The 21,056-nt window shown below is 48.0% G+C and overlaps 1 protein-coding gene across 6 annotated transcripts in view; it reads left to right on the forward strand.

Annotated features, from left to right (window-relative positions):
* PTPN3 (protein tyrosine phosphatase non-receptor type 3) overlaps positions 1-21,056 on the forward strand; it is a 1,880,479-nt gene that overhangs the window by 765,691 nt on the left and 1,093,732 nt on the right. For 5 of the 6 annotated variants that reach the window (XM_078687727.1, XM_078687724.1, XM_078687726.1 and 2 more), the window contains 2 exons: positions 12,132-12,219; positions 13,559-13,647. In XM_078687727.1, the coding sequence (XP_078543853.1) occupies positions 12,132-12,219; positions 13,559-13,647 (177 nt within the window). Of the gene's footprint in view, positions 1-12,131; positions 12,220-13,558; positions 13,648-21,056 lie in introns of those variants that run through there. The other variant, XM_078687729.1, reaches the window with a different exon arrangement.

Raw genomic sequence — 21,056 nt, forward strand, 5'->3', positions numbered from 1 at the left:
CTGACCATTCTGTTTCCTTCCCAGCGTACCTCCACCTGACTGTATTTGGCCTCCCTTATCGGCAGCTTCCATCTTAACCAACATCAGCTTGTCCTTGTGCTTCTTATGCTTCAAATCTGCCTCATCACTGACTGCGATATCTAGCTTACTGGATCATAAGACAAATCTCAGGTCTCAACCCTAGAACAAACTTCGGCACAAACTGTCCCATATCCTTAGGATCCATTACATCCAACCCACTGTACTGCTTAAATACTTGCAACAACCTTTCGTAATACTCATGCACCGTCTCCTTTAGTTCCTGAACTGTCCGTTCTATTTTCACCCAGTCAATATCCTGCTGTGGTACCTTGGATTTCAACCACGTGATCACCTGCTCGTACTTCTTCATAACAAGAGGTGATGGGCCATTAGTGACAACATCCCTGTCCGGTTCAGAGGTGGGCCATTCGACAGCAACCTTACATGCTACCCACAAGTCACTCGCAACCACAATGTCAAACAATGTATTCAAATCAATCCACAACACCTTCGAGATCTTGATAAACCTCTCAACCTGCTTGTACCACTCAACTGGACTTTCTCTCAGTTTTGGGAAGTCATTTGTGAATGCCGCCAAATCTCCTCTACTCCAAGGCACATGCACATGCCCTCCGCTAGCTACCTCTCATAAAGGGTAGTTCCCAATTCCTTGTACTCCCCCTCCCGGCAGAGGTGGCTCTGCCGCATTTCTCTCAACACTCTTTTTCTTGGACCATCTTTCTTCCCACTTATGAAGCCCATTCCATGCTTGTATTCCTATAATCAGCTCTCTGATGCGGGTCTTCAGTGCAATTACCCTCTTTTCGTCCAAGTCCTGGTCAGTATACTGTAAATGGTGTCCACCCTGCAACATTTTAGTTTTAGACCAATCCACTTCGTACCATTTTGCCAATTCAGTTAGTTTCTCATGTGCCGACCTTGCCTTATGGGGCACATCCTTTGCCACAAACAACAACTCGTCTGGCTCATAGAGTTCCCCTCTCTCTAGAGGCAAATTCCCTTCAACAATCTCGTCCACTTCTGCTTTCAATCGTATCACATCTAACCTCTTTGCCCTTATTGCTGTACTAAGAGTGCCTCGACTCGATGTACCACTCGACTCTCTGCAGTCACCGTCCTGTTCTCTGCACCTATTTACTTCAAATGTGTCCCTTAAAGCCACTCTATTCTCAGCACTCCCATGATTCCAGTCCTCCCTTTGCCTGTCACTCGGTGTCCCTTCAAGCGACTCCCATGTTCTCAAGTCTGACCTCAATTCTAGCAGGGATGTCGGTCTTGGTCCCCTCAGATCCATCGGTCCTCTTGACGAATCTGCTGTAGCCGGCAACGGTGTGCTCGACTCTATAGGCCTTGGTAACAGGACCAACTTATTCACTACACTGATTCCTTCAAAGCCAACACTTCCTTCCATTCCTGTCTATGATGGGCTTCCATTCCTCACCGGGCTCCGGATTGTACACTGACACTATGGGACCAATGGTAACCGGCACCCTAAGAGCATCCGGTAACCTCTGAGAATTTACCCATTCTGCATTTCCCCCATCGAAAGTTTTCCTACTATGTCAGAACTCGGTGGAGCTTGTGGTTCCCTAACTCCCTCCGTCGGGGCTGATCTCTCCCCCTCTGACTCCGGGTTGTACGGAGGTGGTCTCTCAGATAACAGCCTTTCTATCAAGCTATCGTCGGTATCACTGTCTTCATCCTCAGCCTTTTTTTTCTGCATATCCCCTGACTTGACCGATGGATACAATTTATCCCCCTCAATCGTCTGTACTCTCCATCTCTTTTCCAATGCATCCCATCTCGCATCTTGGAGTGCCCTGACTGACCTCTTCACTCGCTCCTGTCTCCTGTCCCTGTTTCTTTCGTGCGCTTCCTTAATCCACGCATGCAATGCCTCAAACTGTGTTGGTCTAGGCAAAGGTCGCAAAGAAGCCATAATCGATTTCAACTGGTATAACACTTCCAATCTAAAATTTCCATATCTGGCAAAGGTCAACTTCTCATCTACTTCAGACATTTTGCACCAATTCTCAAGCCACAGTATAGTATGCAAACCGACATTCGTAGCCATGTAATGAGCTGGGGTGTCCTCAGGAGGAGCCTCTCCCCCCAATGGGCCTCTAAATTATTTTCTCTTTTGAACAAATTTTGCAAAACTTTGAAACATTTCATGATGAAATCAGCGTTTTTCTGTTCGCAGCGCTTATTTACTTCCTGATTACAATCCACCAATCCCAGCGCGGCTTCACACCAACTGCTCTATCACAGCGCGGCACCTTCTGACGTCACTTTTCCCCCGCTTGCAGCAGTTCCCCTCCTTTTCAGTTCGCTTCTCCCTCTCGCACATGTCCCATACATACACTGAAATAAACACCTGTACGTCCAAGCAATTACTTTGCTGACTGTACGTCCACAGTCTGACTGTACGTCCACAGTCGTGTAATTGTCTACCGAAAACTGGCAACTATCTGTCCACGAAACGACTGGCCAATCACCTCAACTGATAGGTTACAAACACTCAGCAACCCACGACTAGCGTCAGTTACTCACGCACTCACACATTCGTTCCCCTTATCTCGGTCCAGCGGGCAATCAATGGTACCTCACGATTCCCTTAATAATGGTTGACAATTACTCCGGGTGTCTGCCACACCAAACTGCTTAAGCTACTCCTTGAGCCTAAGACTTTCCCGGGCTGCGCGCGCTCACAGCCTGATCTCCTTTCATATAACAGGCATTCCAACTCCGCAAAACATAACAACACAAACACCGTAATCTAACAACATATAACCCTGTTCATACTCACTTTCGCACAAACTGCTGCTTTCGCCGCACCATCACTTTCCGTCATTTTCCATGAAACGCTGTCTTCCGCCGGTAATCCACTGGACGGTCATCACCTGAATTCTATGGGCCTTGGGGAAACTCTTATCCTAATCTAGAACTCGCTTACTTCCAGAGACAAACCGTCCTCTGGCTACCAACTGATGACGCTGGGATTCTCATACAGACTTTTTCTTACCAATTCTTAGAATCCCTGGCCGACTGAATCTCTTTAGTCTGCAAAGAAGTGTAAAGGGAAGTTCTCTATTTTCATACTTATGACAATTTTCCAAGGACCAAATACATCCCAATCCAAAGGACCACTGACCACGAAATAAAGTTTAAAGATTTATTACAAAGCCAAAAATAACTAAACATACAAGCACCTCAGCAGGAGGTTCAAGAAATAAACTGTCACTAATACAAACATAATCCTACGCATGAGTCTCAGACGACTCAAAATGAAAAGCAACGTAAGTTCAAGAAGCATTAGGCAAGCAATAACAGTTCCCACTGGAAGTCTCGACTGCATCTGCTCCAAAGGGGAAGGAAAGATTAGTCTATCCCTATACTAACTCTAAGGTGACATCCCTACTTAGCATATCTCCCAGGCAAGAGAAAAAGGTGTCAGCTGTGAAGGCTCCATAAGAAGCACATTCACTTTTTCCAGGTAAGTAGCCCAAGCTACCGAGCTCGTTCTAAGATACTCCTTAATTTCTCCTCCCTAATTCCCACCAAGACCCCTGTCTAACTGTATTTCCAAACGGACTGCCTTAGACAGGACCCAGTCTGACTCCAACTGACTCTAACCCTAACCCCAATTGCGACTGACTCTCCTCCCTCGGGGCACTTTCCCTAATACAAAATCCCAAAACAGTAGACACTCCTTGGTCACACCGCGTCTTGGCAGGTGCAGCCCCTCGTACTTTTCCAGTACAAGTCCATCTTCTTCCAAAAACCGTTGCTGTGTCCTTGGGTCCAAGGCACCTTCTCCACCAAATGTTGCAGTTTTGCATACTAGTAGACTCCCTCCGTTCTCACTCCTACAAACCTAACTCCTAAAACAATGGATTATTCTACCTAACGAGCTACATGGCCTTGCACCTGCAAAAGAAATGCTTGAGAAACAATCCTGTACACACTCTTAAGTTACATTTTGAAATTCAACTGCGAACAGGAGTCTTTCCCCAAGGAAAACATTCAGCACTGCCTTTCTGGTTGTGCTAAGAAAACTATGGTTAGGCCTCTGCTAGCAATTTCATGTCTCAGGTCTTTACACTTTTAAATGCATTTCTAATACAACATAAGCATTACATTTAAATCATTCTAAAGCAGTATTTAATTACATTTCTAAACATTATTCCTTCTCATGTTAGAGCATCACGCGTTTTAATAATAAGCAACTTACACATGCAGCTTTAATATGGCACGTTCAAATCTAATGCAACATTTTAAACACGAAGCAATAAATTCTACATTACTTAAGACATATTCTCGAATCTGGCACTACATTAGCCTTCAAATGATATAAGCACACAACTGCATATTGCACTGATCCCCGGCCTAGTACTACATTTTAAAGTCACACAATAACATGGCCCTCTAAATATGTGGGTGCTGACTACTTGGGATTATGGCGCACCCCTACAAAATTTCAAAATAACATGGCGCTCTATCAAAGGTAACAATCTTTTAAGGGCAGTGTTTGTGTCTAGCTTGTAGCACTTAGCGGCTTGTCTACTGTAGTTCGTCAAACATCAAACTTCATCTAAATTTGCGCTGTTAATTCCTTCAGACAGGGAACTCAAGTAACACGCTTAAGTACTGTTCAGATTTCATTTGTTACATCACATAATGTGCTCAAATGTACTCATGATTGACCTGCTAAACATATGTGCAAGGTGTTAAGATCTAATGTAACTTCTTAGGATATTACTTCCTGAGAGGTCATGGGATATGATCCCACTTCCTGTAATGTAATGCGGGATGTCATGTGCATTGAAGCATTGTGAGGTGACTTGCATATTGCCATACTCTGTTATTACACTTCCTTTTTTTAGTCGTATGCCCTGGTGGTATGTTTGTTTTGTTTGAGAAACACAGCAAGACTGCACATTTATTCATGTGAAAAAAATATTACTTGGTAAGATTAAAAAAGAAAACATGATGAGTGGGCAGTCAAAATGCAAAACAAGTAAATTGTGCTTGTGCCTGGGACAGATTCCACATTCTGGTGATTCGGAAAAAGTTCATTTGCACCTGGAGCAAATTACATATGAAAATATTTTGGAATGAATGCTTCCCATCCTGCAGATATAGGAGATGGGGTACTTCCTTCTGCTGCCTACAGGTATATCTTCATCCATCCTACTGTTTGTGGAAAGCTGCAGATGGAACCTGTGCAGAGGTGAAGCACAAGTCCCTAGCAAAAACAACCCTTCACTGCCAGTGTAGATTTACTAGTCAAGTCATGTGTTGCTGAAGTTAGCACTGGTCACAGTGCTCAAGGGTCAGTCATTTAAGCCATGACATTTATTTTAGATGGTGTAACCTGGTTTAGAAGACATAAGGTCATTTTCTATGACCCAGCTCCATTCTCCTGATATGTTGGCTATTATTCATGTGATGTATTTTTTTATGATATTATCATTATGCTAATGTGTGGGTTTGAAACTTGAAAGATCCTACCTCTTTTTGGTCACAGAATGGTGGCAATTATGTGTATCACACAAAGTGCGTGTAAACTGCCGTTCCCTACAGTCTCAAGTTCCAACTAGGGAAGCTTGCCACTGATGAGTTATATGAGGGCAAACGTTTAAACGTCCTTCCTGCCACAGAAGGCGACAGGAATATTGTTCATTTAGAAGGATACGCAATAAGATAAAAAAGTATAGACCTATGTTAATGTAGTAAAATAATTGACGGTTGGGAATAAAAGCAAAGTTTTGCGACTCAGTGTTGTTGAATTAATACAATAAATACATGTCGGGTAAGGCAATGCATGCAACTAAATGAGAGCACCCTGTAAAGTCTTGGCTAATGCAGCAGTTTATTTCTTTGCAAACTATTCAAGTAGTAGGAAAAAAACGTATCTACTGTAGATTGCGATCGTGAGACTTCGTATATATGTGAAGTTAGCACCAGTGAAATTATATCATCGAGCTAAGAAAAAAAGATACATCTGAAAGAGACACGTTAGTATTAGATTCCTTACCTTAGAATATCCCCAGGCGTCAGACTGGATCCGGAAATTTTTGCGTAGCAGTACCCTTGCGCGTCGGTAGGCGTCGTCTGCGGCTCCGTGTCCGTCGTCGGCCTCGTGGGCGCCGTGATGACGTCGTCCGAGTACTTAGACGCCGCCTCCGCGTGCTGACGTCAGTTCTTCTTTTTTCCGCGCCAGCAAGCGCAGATCTGGAAAAAGCAGTAACCCTAGTCACTTTTTGACTAACTTTTTTGATCCTTTTTGATTGCTAATTTGAGTCTCTCGACTCCGAAACGGTGCCTTTAGGGATGCCCGGCTTCAAGCCTTGTGACGATTGCGACCGGCTGATGTCGGTCACGGATCCTCACCGCGTCTGTTTGTCGTGTTTGGGCGTCGACCACGACGACAAGGCCTGCTCCGACTGCCGGGCCCCCTCTTCGAAAGCCAGGCGGGAGCGGTCCCGTAGGCGCCTCGAACTCCGGCAGTCGGCCCCGCGCCGTGAGAGGTCCCGATCCCATGGGAGGTCGAGGGACAGGTCGCGGGCTCGGAGCCATCACAGCTCCGAGAGTAGGCCGCACTCCTCCGGGTCGAAGTCGTCGTCAGGTAAGAGGCACAAGAAGTCCAAGCGGCGTCATCGCTCCTCGGACTCCCCCCGACGCTCGCGCGATGCGGCCGGGGGTTCGGGTGACACCGCCCACGCGGCTCCGTCGGAGTCGCGGGCGCCGCGTGCAGCTCCACACCCTCCGGTCCCTGGGCTGAACGCGTCGCCGGAGGAGGTCGAGCGCTTCCTCATGGCCATGAGGAAACTCTCTCCTCCGACGGGCTCCGCGGCGCCTTCGGGCCCAGCGGACCCGTCTGGGGGCCCTAGCGGGTCGGCGGCTCCGGCCCAGACGCCGTCGGGTGCGTTGGCCCCGACGCTGCGACGCCTTCGGGCCCGGCGCCGCAGGTCCCCGTTATCCCGACGCCGCCGGTGCCTTCGGGCCCGGCGCCGAGGGGTCCAGTTGTTCCGACGCCGCCGACGCCTTCGGGCCCGGCGCCGCAGGATGCCGCTGGTCCTCCTTCGGGATCTGGTTCGTCGCCGGTGGATCTGACGACCTCCCCGGCGTCGGACCCTCAGGTGTCACCTCCGGCGTCGGACCCTCAGGTGTCACCTCCGGCGCCGGCCTCAGGCGGCGCCGTCCCCGGTTCCACCTTCGTTCCTGTTCCGGTGTCGGAACGGCCCCGATGGACGCCGCTCCAGACGCCGGTTGGAGAGTTCCATCTCTACGAACAGGCCCCATTAGATGAGAACCCTAAATTTCAGGAGATGGGTGATGAAGAGGACTGGGAAGGGTCTGAGGACCCTCTGACCAGGGAGTGTCAGTCTCATGAGGACTGGGCAGGAGACCTTGGGGAGGCCAGTGGCCTGGACACCTCTCCAGACACTGGTTTTGTCTCCCCTCCTTCCGTGGCATCGGAGGAGGGGGCAACTTATAGTGTGGTGCTGATGAGGGCTGCCAAGGCCTTGGGCCTTGAGCTCCCCGTCGCGGCCGTGAGGACTAACCTCCTCACTGAGGTCCTTAAACCGCAGTCAAGCTCGGCCGAGCCTCTGCTGCCCTTTAATGAGGCCTTGACGACGTTCTTCTGGGCACTTGGTCCAAGCCCGCTACGGGTTCGCCCGTAGATAGGAACGTGGCCAGACGCCACCGCCCCGCCCCGGGCGACCCATGTTTCCAGTCCTCCCACCCTACCCCCGAGAGCCTGGTCATCCAGGCCTCCAATTCCCAGACCGCATTCCCGTCCGCCCCCCCGGACCGGGAATCCAAGAGGTATGACCAGTATGGGAAGAAGATCTTCTCATCCCTTAGCCTAGGCCTGCGGTCTTCTAACACCGCCTGCCTCTTGGGACGTTACACCCACTCTGTGTGGGATAAGGTCGCGGAAGTGCTGCCAGAGTGTCCGTTGGAGGTACGGGCCAAACTCGGCCAAGCCCTTGTGGAGGGCCGGGATGCAGCCAAGTATTCCATCCGGTGTGGGCTGGATACCACTGACTCGCTGGGCAGAGCGATGGCAACGACGGTGGCGGTCAGACGCCACGCCTGGCTGAGGTCCGCCAACTTCTCGGCAGATGTCCAGAACACGCTTATGGACATGCCGTTCGATGGCCGTCGCCTCTTTGGCGACAAGGCAGACCATGCGCTTGAGCGTTTTAAGGACTCCAGGGCTACGGCCAAGTCCTTAGGCCTCTCGGGCCAGCGCCAGCAATCGGCTGCCTATCACTCCTTTCGTGGCCACGGAAGGGGTGCGCCCACACGTGCCGCCAGCCACGCACCGCAGGGCAATACCCAACGCGGTGGCGGCCGTGGGAACCGCCGTCCAGGTGGTCGGGGGCAGCGGCGAGGTCAGTCCACACCTTCCCCCGCAGCATCTGCCTCTAAACCCTCCTAGTCCGTGCTTTCAGGCCCATGTGACGCCAGTGGGAGGCAGGGTTCGCCATCACCACCTCCGCTGGCGCACTGTCACGTCGGACAGGTGGGTGCTGCAAATCGTCCGAAGGGGCTACTCCCTCCCCTTCGAGGCGACTCCTCCAGCCATGCCACCGCAGAACCACCGTGTATCGGGGGATCACTTGCGACTTCTGCAGGAGGAAGTTACGGCCCTCTTGGCCAAGGGGGCCATCGAGCGCGTTCCTGGGCCAGAAGTAGGGTGTGGTTGCTACTCCCACTACTTTCTGGTACCCAAGAAGGGCAAAGGGGGCCTATGCCCTATCTTGGACCTACGGAACGTCAACGGCTTCCTCCGGAAGGAGAAGTTCAAGATGCTGACACTGGCTCAGGTCCTGGCTGCCCTGGACCCAGGAGACTGGATGTTAGCGTTGGACTTGCAGGACGCTTACTTTCATATCCCCGTCCTGCCTGCCCACCGGCGCTACCTGCGGTTCATGGTGGGCCACGAGCACTTTCAGTTTACCGTGCTCCCCTTCGGCCTTACCAGCGCCCCACGGGTGTTCACGAAGGTGATGGCGGTGGTCGCAGCTCATCTGCGCAGGTTAGGGGTTTCAGTCTTCCCCTACCTCGACGACTGGTTGTTGAAGGCGGGCTCGCCCCAGACAGTCGTCAGCCACCTCCAGACGACGGCAGACCTCCTGCACCAGCTGGGGTTCTCCATCAATGTGCCGAAGTCACACCTGTGTCCCTCTCAGAAGCTCCTCTTCATCGGAGCGGTTCTGGACTCGGCGCGGTTTCGGGTTTATCCGCCCGAACAGCGGGTCCGGGATATTCAGGCTCTGATTCCCATCTTTCAGCCGTTATCCCGGGTTTCGGTCAGGTTGACGCTGCGGCTTCTGGGGCTGATGGCCTCCTGCATCCTACTGGTGCATCACGCCAGGTGGCGGATGCGGGCTCTGCAGTGGGACCTGAAGTTTCAGTGGGCCCAGCATCAGGGCAACCTATCCGACCACGTCCTGATCTCGGAGGGCACTGCGAGACAGCTGCAGTGGTGGCTTACGGACCGCGATTGGGTCAGCGGCAGATCCCTCTCCCTTCCCCAACCGGAGCACGTAGTTGTGACGGACGCGTCCCTCCAGGGCTGGGGAGGCCACTTGGGAGAGGCGGAGATCAGAGGCCTTTGGTCTCCGGCGGAGACCCGGCTCCACATCAACCTGTTGGAGCTCAGGGCGATTCGTCTGGCACTGAAGGCATTCCTCCCCTCTGTCCGGGGGAGTGTAGTGCAGGTGTTCACGGACAACACCACCGCCATGTGGTACTGCAACAAACAAGGCGGGGTGGGGTCGTGGATCCTTTGTCAAGAGGCTCTTCGCCTTTGGCAATGGCTGGAACGCCAGCGCGTGACCCTGGTGGCTCAACACCTGGCAGGTTCTCTGAACGCCAGGGCAGACGAGCTCAGCCGTCGGTGCATGATGGATCACGAATGGCGTCTGAACTCGGACGTGGCGCAAGGCCTCTTTCAGCGATGGGGAGAGCCTTGGTTAGATCTATTCGCCACCGAAGAGAACGCGCAATGTCATCAGTTCTGCGCGTTGGAATTTCCAAGGCGGCACTCGCTCGGAGACGCTTTTCGTCGCGAGTGGAGTTGCGGTCTGTTGTACGCCTTTCCGCCTATACCACTTCTGCCCAGAGTGCTGAAGAAGATCAAGCGCGACCGGGCCCAAGTCATCCTTGTGGCTCCGGACTGGGCTCGAAGGTACTGGTATCCAGAGCTACTCAGTCTGTCAGTCGATCCCCCGGTTCGTCTGCCTCTTCAGGAGGACCTTCTGTCGCAGCAGCAGGGGACGGTCCTCCACCCGAACCTGTCCAGTCTCCACCTCCATGCTTGGAGATTGAGCGGCGACAGTTGAGGCCATTTGACTTGCCTCCTGAGGTCTGTAACATCATTCTGGCAGCCAGGCGTCCCTCCACAAAGTCGGTATACGCCTGCAGGTGGAACAGATTTGTGGTATGGTGCACAGCAAAGGCTGTGGATCCTCTTTCTGCCCCTCTTTCTGAGGTTCTTCTCTTCCTTCTTTCTCTTGCCCAGCAGGGCTCTTCTCTGGGCACTATCAAGGGCTACCTTTCTGCCCTTTCAGCCTTTCTCAGGCTACCTGATCAGCCTTCTTTGTTCAAGTCCCCTATTGTAAGCAGATTTCTTAAGGGCATCACTCACACGTTTCCTCCTGTTCCGTTTGTGATGCCTCAGTGGGACTTGAACCTGGTTTTAACATTCCTGATGTGCGCTCCCTTTGAGCCACTTCACAACTGTCCTCTTCGCCTTCTGACTATGAAGACTGCTTTCCTGGTTGCCATCACCTCTGCCAGGAGAGTGAATGAGCTCCAGGCTCTTTCTTGTACTCCACCTTTCCTTTCCGTCCATCCGGACAAAGTGGTGCTTCGTACCAAACCTTCTTTCCTGCCCAAGGTTGTCATGGCCTTTCACATCGGGCAGTCTATCACCTTGCCAACCTTCTTCCCGCCACCGCATCCCTCTAAAGAGGAAGAGCGGCTCCACCGTCTGGACCCAAAACGTGCGCTCTCGTTCTACTTGGATCGCACACGCCAGTTCCGGGTGGATGACCAACTCTTTGTTGGTTACGTGGGCGCTAAGAAGGGGAAAGCGGTGCACAAGAGGACCATCTCGCGGTGGATCATCCTGTGTATCCAGGCATGCTACTCCTTGGCTAGGAAGGAGCCCCCGGTTGGACTGCGGGCTCATTCTACCCGAGCGACGGCGACTACCACTGCCCTGGGCAGGGGTGTGCCCTTACAAGACATCTGTCAGGCAGCTACGTGGGCATCACTGCACACGTTTGCGAGACACTACTGCCTGGACAGTCAAGTCCGGAGGGATGGCTTCTTTGGCCGTTCCGTCCTCCAGGACTTTCTGGTGTGATTATTGGTTCGCAGACCCACCACCGGGGTTGGTATTGCTGGGGTATCTATTCTAAGGTAAGGAATCTTATACTAACGTGTCTCTTTCAGATGCACAGGTTACTACTTGTGTAACGATATATCTGTAAGAGACATTAGTTAGTATTAGATTCCTTACCGACCCACCCATCCTCCCCGTTCTGCGAACCAATATCTAGGGTTAGGGTTGTCCCCTTCAGGGCCCTAGTTTCAATGGCACCAGTGTTGGTTTTTAACATGGCTCTGCGTTTCTGGCGCGGAAAAGCTGTGTCTAAGAACTGACGTCAGCACGCGGAGGCGGCGTCTAAGTACTCCGACGACGTCATCACGGCGCCCACGACGCCGACGACGGACGCGGAGCCGCAGACGACGCCTACCGACGCGCAAGGGTACTGCTACGCAAAAATTTCCGGATCCAGTCTGACGCCTGGGGATATTCTAAGGTAAGGAATCTAATACTAACTAATGTCTCTTACAGATATATCGTTACACAAGTAGTAACTTGTGCATTACAATACATTAGAGTTGGGCATTCCTGATCTACTTTATCCTGAAAGACAGAGACAGAGGGTTAACTCAGACAATTCCACATGTACCCTTCAGCCATGGACAATATGTTTTTGTTTGTTATTACTGTGTCAGCCCAACACTTATTTTCTGTTTGCTTTTGTCTTGCTCAGTGGCCTTGGACAAAGTGAAGCAGAATCCTGCTATATTAATATTGCCAGAACACTGGAATTCTATGGAGTAGAAATGCACAGTGGTAAAGTATGTTTGCCTTGCTTCTCTTTTATTGACTGTAGAAATGTTTTTAAATGTGTGCAATGTGCTTAGATAACTTGGTCTTTGTATAAATAATGGAAATTAGATCATCGTCCTTTTCGGCCATTCTAAATGCACCTTACAAAGATTGGGTATGTGATATTGAAGCCGAAATGCGTCTTATTTCTTTTTCACTGTGGCATAGTTGGTCATTTGTACAATGTTTCGTACTACCCTTAAAATTATTCAGTAGATCATACATCAAGTTACCATTTCTCAAAGCACCGAAGTTACAACACTGAATAACACAATTGATGGAACGCCTACGTGTTTGTCCGTTGAACACTTAAGAGATGTCTTTCTATGGATAAAATATCTTTACGTCACTCTGATTTTGCTCTTGCTTAAAAACAAAATGTGTGCATTCCTCAGATTGCTTCCATTCCATATTGGTTTTTGTCTCAATGCTTCATAAAGGTATGCAAGTTTGAAATAGTAGTCCACGTAGAAGGATGTTTAGTCCTCCACCTTGACATTTAAAAGGAAATCCCGCCTTTTGTTTACACAAGTACTAGCAATGTGCTTTGTACTTCTTCCCAAAATAAGTGTGTCATCTCGAGGAGGTAGAACGCACAGCACAGAAAAACCCCAGTCCTTCACAGGGCTTTAGAAGATAGTGTGTATGGCTGTTAATGGATAATACTGTATTTACGCTATAGTTCTACCTGACATCTCTGAATGCTTTCTGTGTTTAAGTGGTTGTTGGAACAGAGCATTCTGCCGGAACAGCTTTTGTATTCCTCAATATTCTTGTCTTCATCTACTTTATTTTTGGATTGATGTAGGCACATGTACAATACTTAATAATTTGACAATTTGTTTGCAGATCCTGCTGTTGGATAATCTTAGATATCCTTATTGAAGTATTGTAGAGTTAAATATCAAACTGTAGTAGTGCCTTCTTTTTGCCACAACCAGGGAAAATGCAAAAAGTCACATTAATATTTTGCTAAGGCTATGTATTTTAATATGTTTTTGCTGACAAAGATCAACATAAAGTTCCATATCCATCTTCTTTGTCACAATTTGAAGTGAATCGTTTCTGGCGTTTTCAGTACTTCTTTAACCAAAAAAACAGTATGCAAGTCGAAAATCTGGAAATAACACAACATGTCTAGTATTTTGTGTGAAATGTCATATTATGTTTGGCTTCTTTTTGAGTTAAAATGTTACCACAGCATTTTGACCAAGATGGTTTGTTGCTAATGAAAAGTACTTTTTCAAATTAAAAACAGTAATTAAATGTGATCATTTTTTAACATGAAATCCATTTGATATTTCACAGGACCTACATAATTTAGACCTTCTTATTGGCATTGCTTCAGGAGGCATCGCTGTATATAGAAAATTTATTTGCACAAGCTTCTATCCTTGGTAAGATCATTTAAACCAGTTCATATAATAAGAATGTTTACTTTAAAACTTGAAATTGCACTGTAATTAATCTCCATTTAGTCTTTCTAAGTTTACTAAACATGTAAAAGCAGATGGAATGTGTTTTTAACAGGTGCTAATCTCTTGTCACATTACATCATTTCTGGCTTGCCATTTATTTCATTTGGTCTTATGTAGAATTCTATAATCTATTTTATCTTATGCACATATCTGAGCAGAAGAAAAGGATTCCAGGGCTTCTTAAAAACATTTGTGTTTGCTTATGGAAGCCAATATAAATTGAAAGTGTTGCCAACGTAAATACGTGAATTTGGATGTATGGTGAAGAACCTGCCTGTCTTGCCTGTTAGCAGCCTTTCATTGTGGCATATTGACATTTCAAGTAATTTAACAAAGAATAACATAAAGTGACAAGAGTATGAGCACTCGTGCCGCTTGAATAATCAAGCTCTGAAAAAATCCTCTTTGGTCTCCCACCATTCCCACTTTTAGATGCTCTCTTTGAAAATTATTCTTTTAGTCAGTTCTTTTTTTTTAAGTCCATTTTTATTGAAGTTTCAGCAGCAGCATTATAATCAAAGAAAGATAAGAATGCAATCTTATACAGTAGAAAAAGAAAAACAAACTTGGTATTGCATATAGGATTCTATACAAGGTTTCTCACTGAGTTACTGTGTTAGCAGCTAATGCTTTACTGTAGGTACCCAACAGGGACACTCCTGCATCACTAGCCCTACCCTCATCACTCTACACCCAGCTCGTCAACCGCCAGCTGCAAAACCTATCTGCCCAATACAAGCTGTAGGAAGGTGGATACCTGACTATGGTTACCCCAGATTTTTTGCCTTGTGTTTAGCTGGTTTTCGACTTAGTTGGCCTGGGATCCTGCTAATCAGGGCCCCAGGCTATCTGCTCTCTCTGTAAAATGGACTCCATGTACTTTAGGTACATACCTAATTGAATGTTGGGTCACTCTTATGAGTCCATGTACAGTGTACCATAGGTACCCAGGGCATAGGTGCACCCAAGGCCTACCATGGGCTGCAGCATATCTTATGCAACCCCTGGCTGGCCATCCAAACTGACACAACTGGCTGATCACTCAGCCTGGGCAAGGTCGGGTAATCACCCCTTGCTTAGGTGTAGTATTCCTATACCTACCATTATATATAGACACAAATGCACCTATAAGTCACTCCAATGGCAGGCCTTAACAATCCTTAAGGCAGAGTGCTTGGTTTTATGTGAGATGAGGCTCTAGCATGAGCTGAGCCTGTCTGCAGCTTTCAGAACCATGTCCTTATAGCTGTTCTATGATATAGCCATACCATATACTCTTAAGTGCATTATGAACCTCGCGGTTAAATGCTAACTTTGGTTTGGCTTTAACAAAACATGTTGTGTAAGGTGTCATACGCTTTGGAATACTACCCCCTCGCCAGTTCTGGCGACGGGGGTCGAATTCCACCCTTCTAGAGGGAGAAGACATGTTGTTCCTACTAATCCCGGTTAAAGTTAACCAGAGCCTCAGCCTCACAAAATGGATGCTGCTGCCACAGACACAAGTCTGACCTCCTGCTGCTGGGAGTCCTTCCAGCGAGGGAGGCTTGGACAATAGGGTTCCTGTCTTGGGAGGTGCTAGCACCAACCCAGACAGGACATAGTGTATTGGGGCAGGGAGGGCTGAATGAAATGAGACACTGCCTGGGTCACACAAGGTGTCCCATGCATAGTCCGGTTCAAACCGGTGCTGGGGCACTCCAGCCCCAGCTCTGGCGCGAAACTGGACAAAGGGGAAGGGGTGTAACCGCCCCCTTCCCTGGTCCCACCCATAGGAGGGACCTAGCAGGTAATCCAGCCCCTAAATTTGGTATATAGGTAGGACCTGAGTCCCAAGACTTTAGATTTATCCTGACTGAAACTTGAAACGAAACTCTGGACCTTCGACGTTCTACCTGAAGATAGAAGACTGAAGAATCTCCCTTGTGGTCAAGCGATCAACGGTTTGCTTTGTCGACGCTCCCGCCCGAGCACAGAGCCTGACAAGACCCGGACTTCCAGACTTCCAACACCCCGATCCACAGCCACAGCAAAGCTGAGACCCGTGGAGGCGACGAGAGACGTGGGACCGGCCATCTTGGAAAGCCAGCGAATTGCTTTCCGTGCAGCTTCTGAGGCACCCTCGCAGTTGTGCATTGGGGATTGAGAAGCCCCAGCCCCGAGCACCAACTGCACCAAAGATCAGCCCTCCACACTCCACGAGTTCTGCGTGGAGCCCTTCTGCATTTTCCTGCTCCACGCGTCTGTCCGGTCACTTGCCTGTTGGCTAGTGGCCTCTGTGACGACGTACCTTTGGATTTACACCGCTGGTCTGGTTGCTCCAGACTGGCCCCTGCTTCCCTGAAAAGGAGAAGCCCATCAGACCTTGCTGGTCTGAGCCAGAAGCCATCTTCGATTCCTGTGTGGGTTGCCTTTGCCAAGGCTTGTTGACTCCAATCCGGAAGCCGATACCGCCGACAGCGAGAGCCTTCGTGGGACAGTCCGTATCCAGCTCCTGGTCGTCGTCGACACCTCCTGGTCCACGTGGCTGCAGAGACAAGCTTCACGACATCACCTGATTGCTTCGCGACATCGCCTGGTTCCTTCCTGGTTCCATCCTGGTCACTGGCTAGTGACCCAGACTCTGTCCCCTCTGCTTTCAGGTACTCTTCATCCTCGATCCGCCCATTGGATCCAACCGGACACTTCCCTCCTGGTCGCCTGCAGCATCTTTCTTCACGGCTCCATAGGATTCAGCGACAAAACCCGACACACTTTGACACCTATGCACCCGCTTCCTGTGGGTGAGGTAACGCAAGTATTTCGGTACTCCTGTGGGTATTGACTATCCTAGTGTCCAAGTTTCAAGTAGCTTTGTCCTAGTCCATTCGGAAGTGCCCTAAAAGAACTAGTTTCCATTTCTTTTGTTCCCATTCTAACTCTATGGTAACTCGTGTGTGTGTAAAGACACTGCACACGCATCCCGTGGGCCTCCTGCTTCCTAACTCTTGGTAGTACAGCGTAGCCCCAGCGATTTCCTAGGCCCTAGGCCTATCCTTTGTTCGTGACGTGGTTCTTATACCACTATTTTAGTATATGGTTTTACGTGCCCCTAGGGCTCTACTGTATTTTGTGCAACTGATTGTATGATAATTAAGTCTCTTGTTATGTGCTTGTGCCTCTGATCTCATAAAGAGTTCAGAGGATTAATTTAGTAATAAATACATATATATGTTATATATATAACCTGTGTGGTGTCCTTTCATTTGGTATTAAAGGGGTTACATATTGTGAAACAGCTGGCTTCACATGCCCTCTTGAGTTTAGCCTAAAACTGATTTGTCCATGCTACCTCTAGGAAAGCCGGTCTATAAGGTTGACTTTACAACCATCACCATAAGGGTTGTTTGGACTGGTGCAAGGTGCTCACTAGAATAGTGAACATCATATACCAGGCCAACTTCTCACACATGCCCCATACACAATGCTGATATCATGCATGGTGAGGACTATCAGGATAGGAATAGCATTATATCACTCGAGATTTAAAACCCCCTTCTCCTCTCCCAGGTATATTGGGCATCTTTAGGAGCCTCTTCACCCAAGTGTGAGCAGGGTGCTGACACTTGGTTTAAAAAAAGGTAATAATCAGTTCTAATAAGTCTCTTATTCAATCTCTTGTTCTTCTATGATTTAAGTCAGAGTTCTTCAAAGTCAGTCCTGGAGGGCCAGATCCATGTTTTTAGCAATGTTTTTTTTAGAAAATCCTTAATTTCACATAAATCTTTCAAAAGAAGCAGGATTTTCAGCATTCCCACTAAATGTCAAGAGTAGTCCTTCACACCTCAGATTATTTTTACAGGTTTTCTAGGGACATATCTATCGAAGACCAATTCATATTGTGTTTATTTGTCACATAGAAGGAAATTGGTTCAGAACACTGTTAGACTTGGCATCTTTTGGCGTGTTTCCCCTGAGTTTTTTCTTTCTGCCCTCCTGGTTTTGACTCTATTTTTGCTGGCGTAGTGTTTCAGCGCACTGCACACAGTGTTAAAGAGCAAGTACTCCTGTGGTAAAGTATGTTATGGATTGGTGTTTCCATGATTGGCTGTTTGGTTTTCTTGTCAGCCCCTAGTAAAGTGCACAGTGTGCCAGGGCCTGGGAATCAATGCTACGCGTGGGCCTGCAGCACGGATTGTGCCACCCCCGTGAGTAGCCCGGAAAAGGTACCTCAGACCTGCCATTGCAGAGTCTGCACGCAGTTTGTAATTCTCATGTCGACTTGGCCCGTGCACACACTGGCCAGTCCCTAACCTTCCCTTTTCTTACATGTCAGGCACCCCTAAGGTAGGCCCAAAGTACCCCTGTGGGCAGGGTGCAGTGTATGGGAAAGGTAGTACATGCCCTGGTGTGTGTGGTATGTACTGATAGTAAATTACAGCCCATTTGGTTTTTCACTATTGCAAGGCTGCCTGTTCCCCCATAGGACAGAATGGGAAGTTTGTTTATAACATCTTATCAACATAACTGGCCATGGGAACTAGGTGGGAAAATAAAATTTAGTATGCCTGAACTCAGAATCTAACGATGCATCTTTTAGTAAAGGTGATTTTTAGGTCTCGCTAGAGACAGCGCATTTGCTGATCTCGCAAGACATTTAGTAGCTGGCTTTTAAAAGTGCTACTTTTGCCGGCCACCAGCTTGCTGTCACGCGCACAAGCGCGCGCAACGTGCACACCTGCCATCTGACTTTCGAGCCACGCGCCCATGTCAGTTTCACGGCCACGCGGCTATTGCTTGTTTAGAACTTGCAGTGCTGATACAAGCAAGCACTGCTAATGCTTTCACTTTCACGGCCGCCCATCCGTATCGCTTTCATGGCTGCGCAACCTCCGTGAATGCAGATTCCCCAGTGCAGGACGTGCCCAGCATCTCTGCTACCCATGCAGATGCCTCCCTCTCCATCCTCTGTCTCCCTGCCTCCATGCACAGCCTTGTCACCCGAATGCCCCACTCTTTTCCTCTGTACCCCCTCTCTCTCTCTCTCTCCTCGAGGCTCCCCCGGCGCTCTCGCACATTATTCCATCAGCTGCAGCAGTCTCATTCTGTCTGAGCGAGCAATAATAACATCATCTGAGAAATCTCCTGACCAGCATTGCAACCGACCTGTCATTGTCCTTCCTTAGAAAAGACCATAGCGCTGCTCTTTAACATAAACGACAGACGGATGCCCGTGCACAGTATGTTCGCTGGGGAGCCTTGAGATTACCGGCTAAGGATTAACCCTCTTGGCAGGTTTTGCATATGCACCCTTTAAACACAGTGTTTAAATTATTGGGGGCTAAGAAGGGTCCTTCACTTCCCTCCGTGGGTTTGCGGTAGCCTCATTTACGTTCTGTTTACAGAGGTGGGGCTCCTCCTCCACATAGGATGTGGCTGCCTCATCCTGCAGGCAATGTTTACAGAGATGCCCCCTCCCGCATGGCCCATTGTCTGAGCCTTGATTTACACACCACAGTTGGCAGACACCATCGGAAGCAGTAGTTCAGTGGAGCCTTGCGAGAGCACTCCCCTCTCTGAAATGCAAGTTACATGCATAATTATATATCGTGTTAGCCTCATTTTGCACAAGTTACTTGTGAGAATGGGTCTTAACGGTTAGCATCTGTGTTGAGCTCTTCTATTTTGACTTCCCAAGTCACCTATACCCAGATTATACTTTGTGTTTCTGTTTCATACATTGTTTGTTTACGAATGCGCAGATTATCGTGGGCTAGACGTGTTTCCTGCAGTTCATAATGTGTTCTGCTGTCATTTGTTTGGGCGAAATGTCAGTATAAACTTGGCTTGGAAACAGCACGCATATAGGCCATTCTGACTGGTGAAAAGTAGCTGTCTAGTCATACCAGGCTTTTAGAAGAGGTGGTTGGTTTATCATGCTCAAATTGTTTTCAGTGAGTGTTATCTTGCAACACGTTATTTGGTACAATATGTATGCATTTGCAGAATACGTGGGGGTAGCTAAAGGGTGGCTGTGTATTGCGAAGTGAATCCGATCCATACGTAATATTAATTTTACATTTCACTGGGGAAAGCACTATTGTGAATAAAATGAACAAAGGCACACTGTTGGCTAAAGTCGTAATTAAACGAAAGTGCACTGTGAATTTTTATAAGCTGCTTAACTGAAACGACTAGCATGATTGGTTAACTGATGGCTGTGAACGTGGGGCAATTTTTTTTTTTTTGCATTGCTAGTTTGTGTTTCTAGGTTTAATACAGATACACTCAATATATTGTGCATCTCCGCCCCAGGATATGTTCAAAATGTGCGCCCTAAATTGCAGCCTTTCCCTTTCCGATGCATAATATTGTTTTTTTTTAAATGCTCGCTGCCCTAATTTCTGACTCAAATGACATTTATTTTTTTGTTTAATAATATGACAATTAGGTTGCCCATCGTGGTAGTAGAGAAACCTATTGTCTTTAACGTGGTCGTATATTTGTCTTTGTATAACAACTAATTTGCACTCTTTTTACGGGAGACTTTTCCTTATAAAGTTACATTTTTGCGATTGATAAATTTAACCCCATTTGTGGTGATTGTTATGGTTCTGCTTGCCACAGAGGACGCAGTGCTTTAGTGCACTCTAAATATTTGCGCGTTTCCGCCTTAATCGTGTTGTCTGTGAGTGCCCGAGGCAACCTTGAAATAGTTTAGCTTCCCCATTCAGTAAATCGTATCCCAGCTCGTGTCTAAGGTCTTGCTCTCTGTAGTTCTGTATTACAGATTTGCGAAAGACACTGCTTCCAAACTAGGATTATAGTACACCCTGCTTCCACTAGTCAATAACAATAAACCACATGGCACCGAAAATTATTCGTATTGTGGGACTGACAAACATTAAATATGTTTGTGTATCTAAATGGGATATGAATAGTAAGTAGCTCCGTGGTAGGGGCTATTAAGACAAATAAGAGAAGATGACATTTGTTTATTACATTTTGTTGCTTAATTCTACCTTTTTGGTACTTTCTAAAACTGTACTTCTAATTTATGAGCCTACAACGGCAAATCCAGATTGCTACTCCGATTAAAATTTCTTTTTTTAAAATGACTCCAGTGAGTAAATAGCGAGATAGTTAATCCTTTCTAGTAACTCATGCGATCCAAATGGGTCAACTGCACACTTGTAGCCACCACCCAACATAATATGATGAATTTTTAAAAATATATATTTAGGGCTTAATGGATGCACTATGGTAGTTTGAAAAAACAATCCTACATTTAAGTAGTTAACCTTTACTTTAGTGGTACAGTCCTCTATTTGTGAAATTAGGTGGGATTG

Source organism: Lissotriton helveticus, chromosome 4_1 (genome assembly GCF_964261635.1).
Source record: "Lissotriton helveticus chromosome 4_1, aLisHel1.1, whole genome shotgun sequence".
Classification (NCBI taxonomy): domain Eukaryota; kingdom Metazoa; phylum Chordata; class Amphibia; order Caudata; family Salamandridae; genus Lissotriton; species Lissotriton helveticus.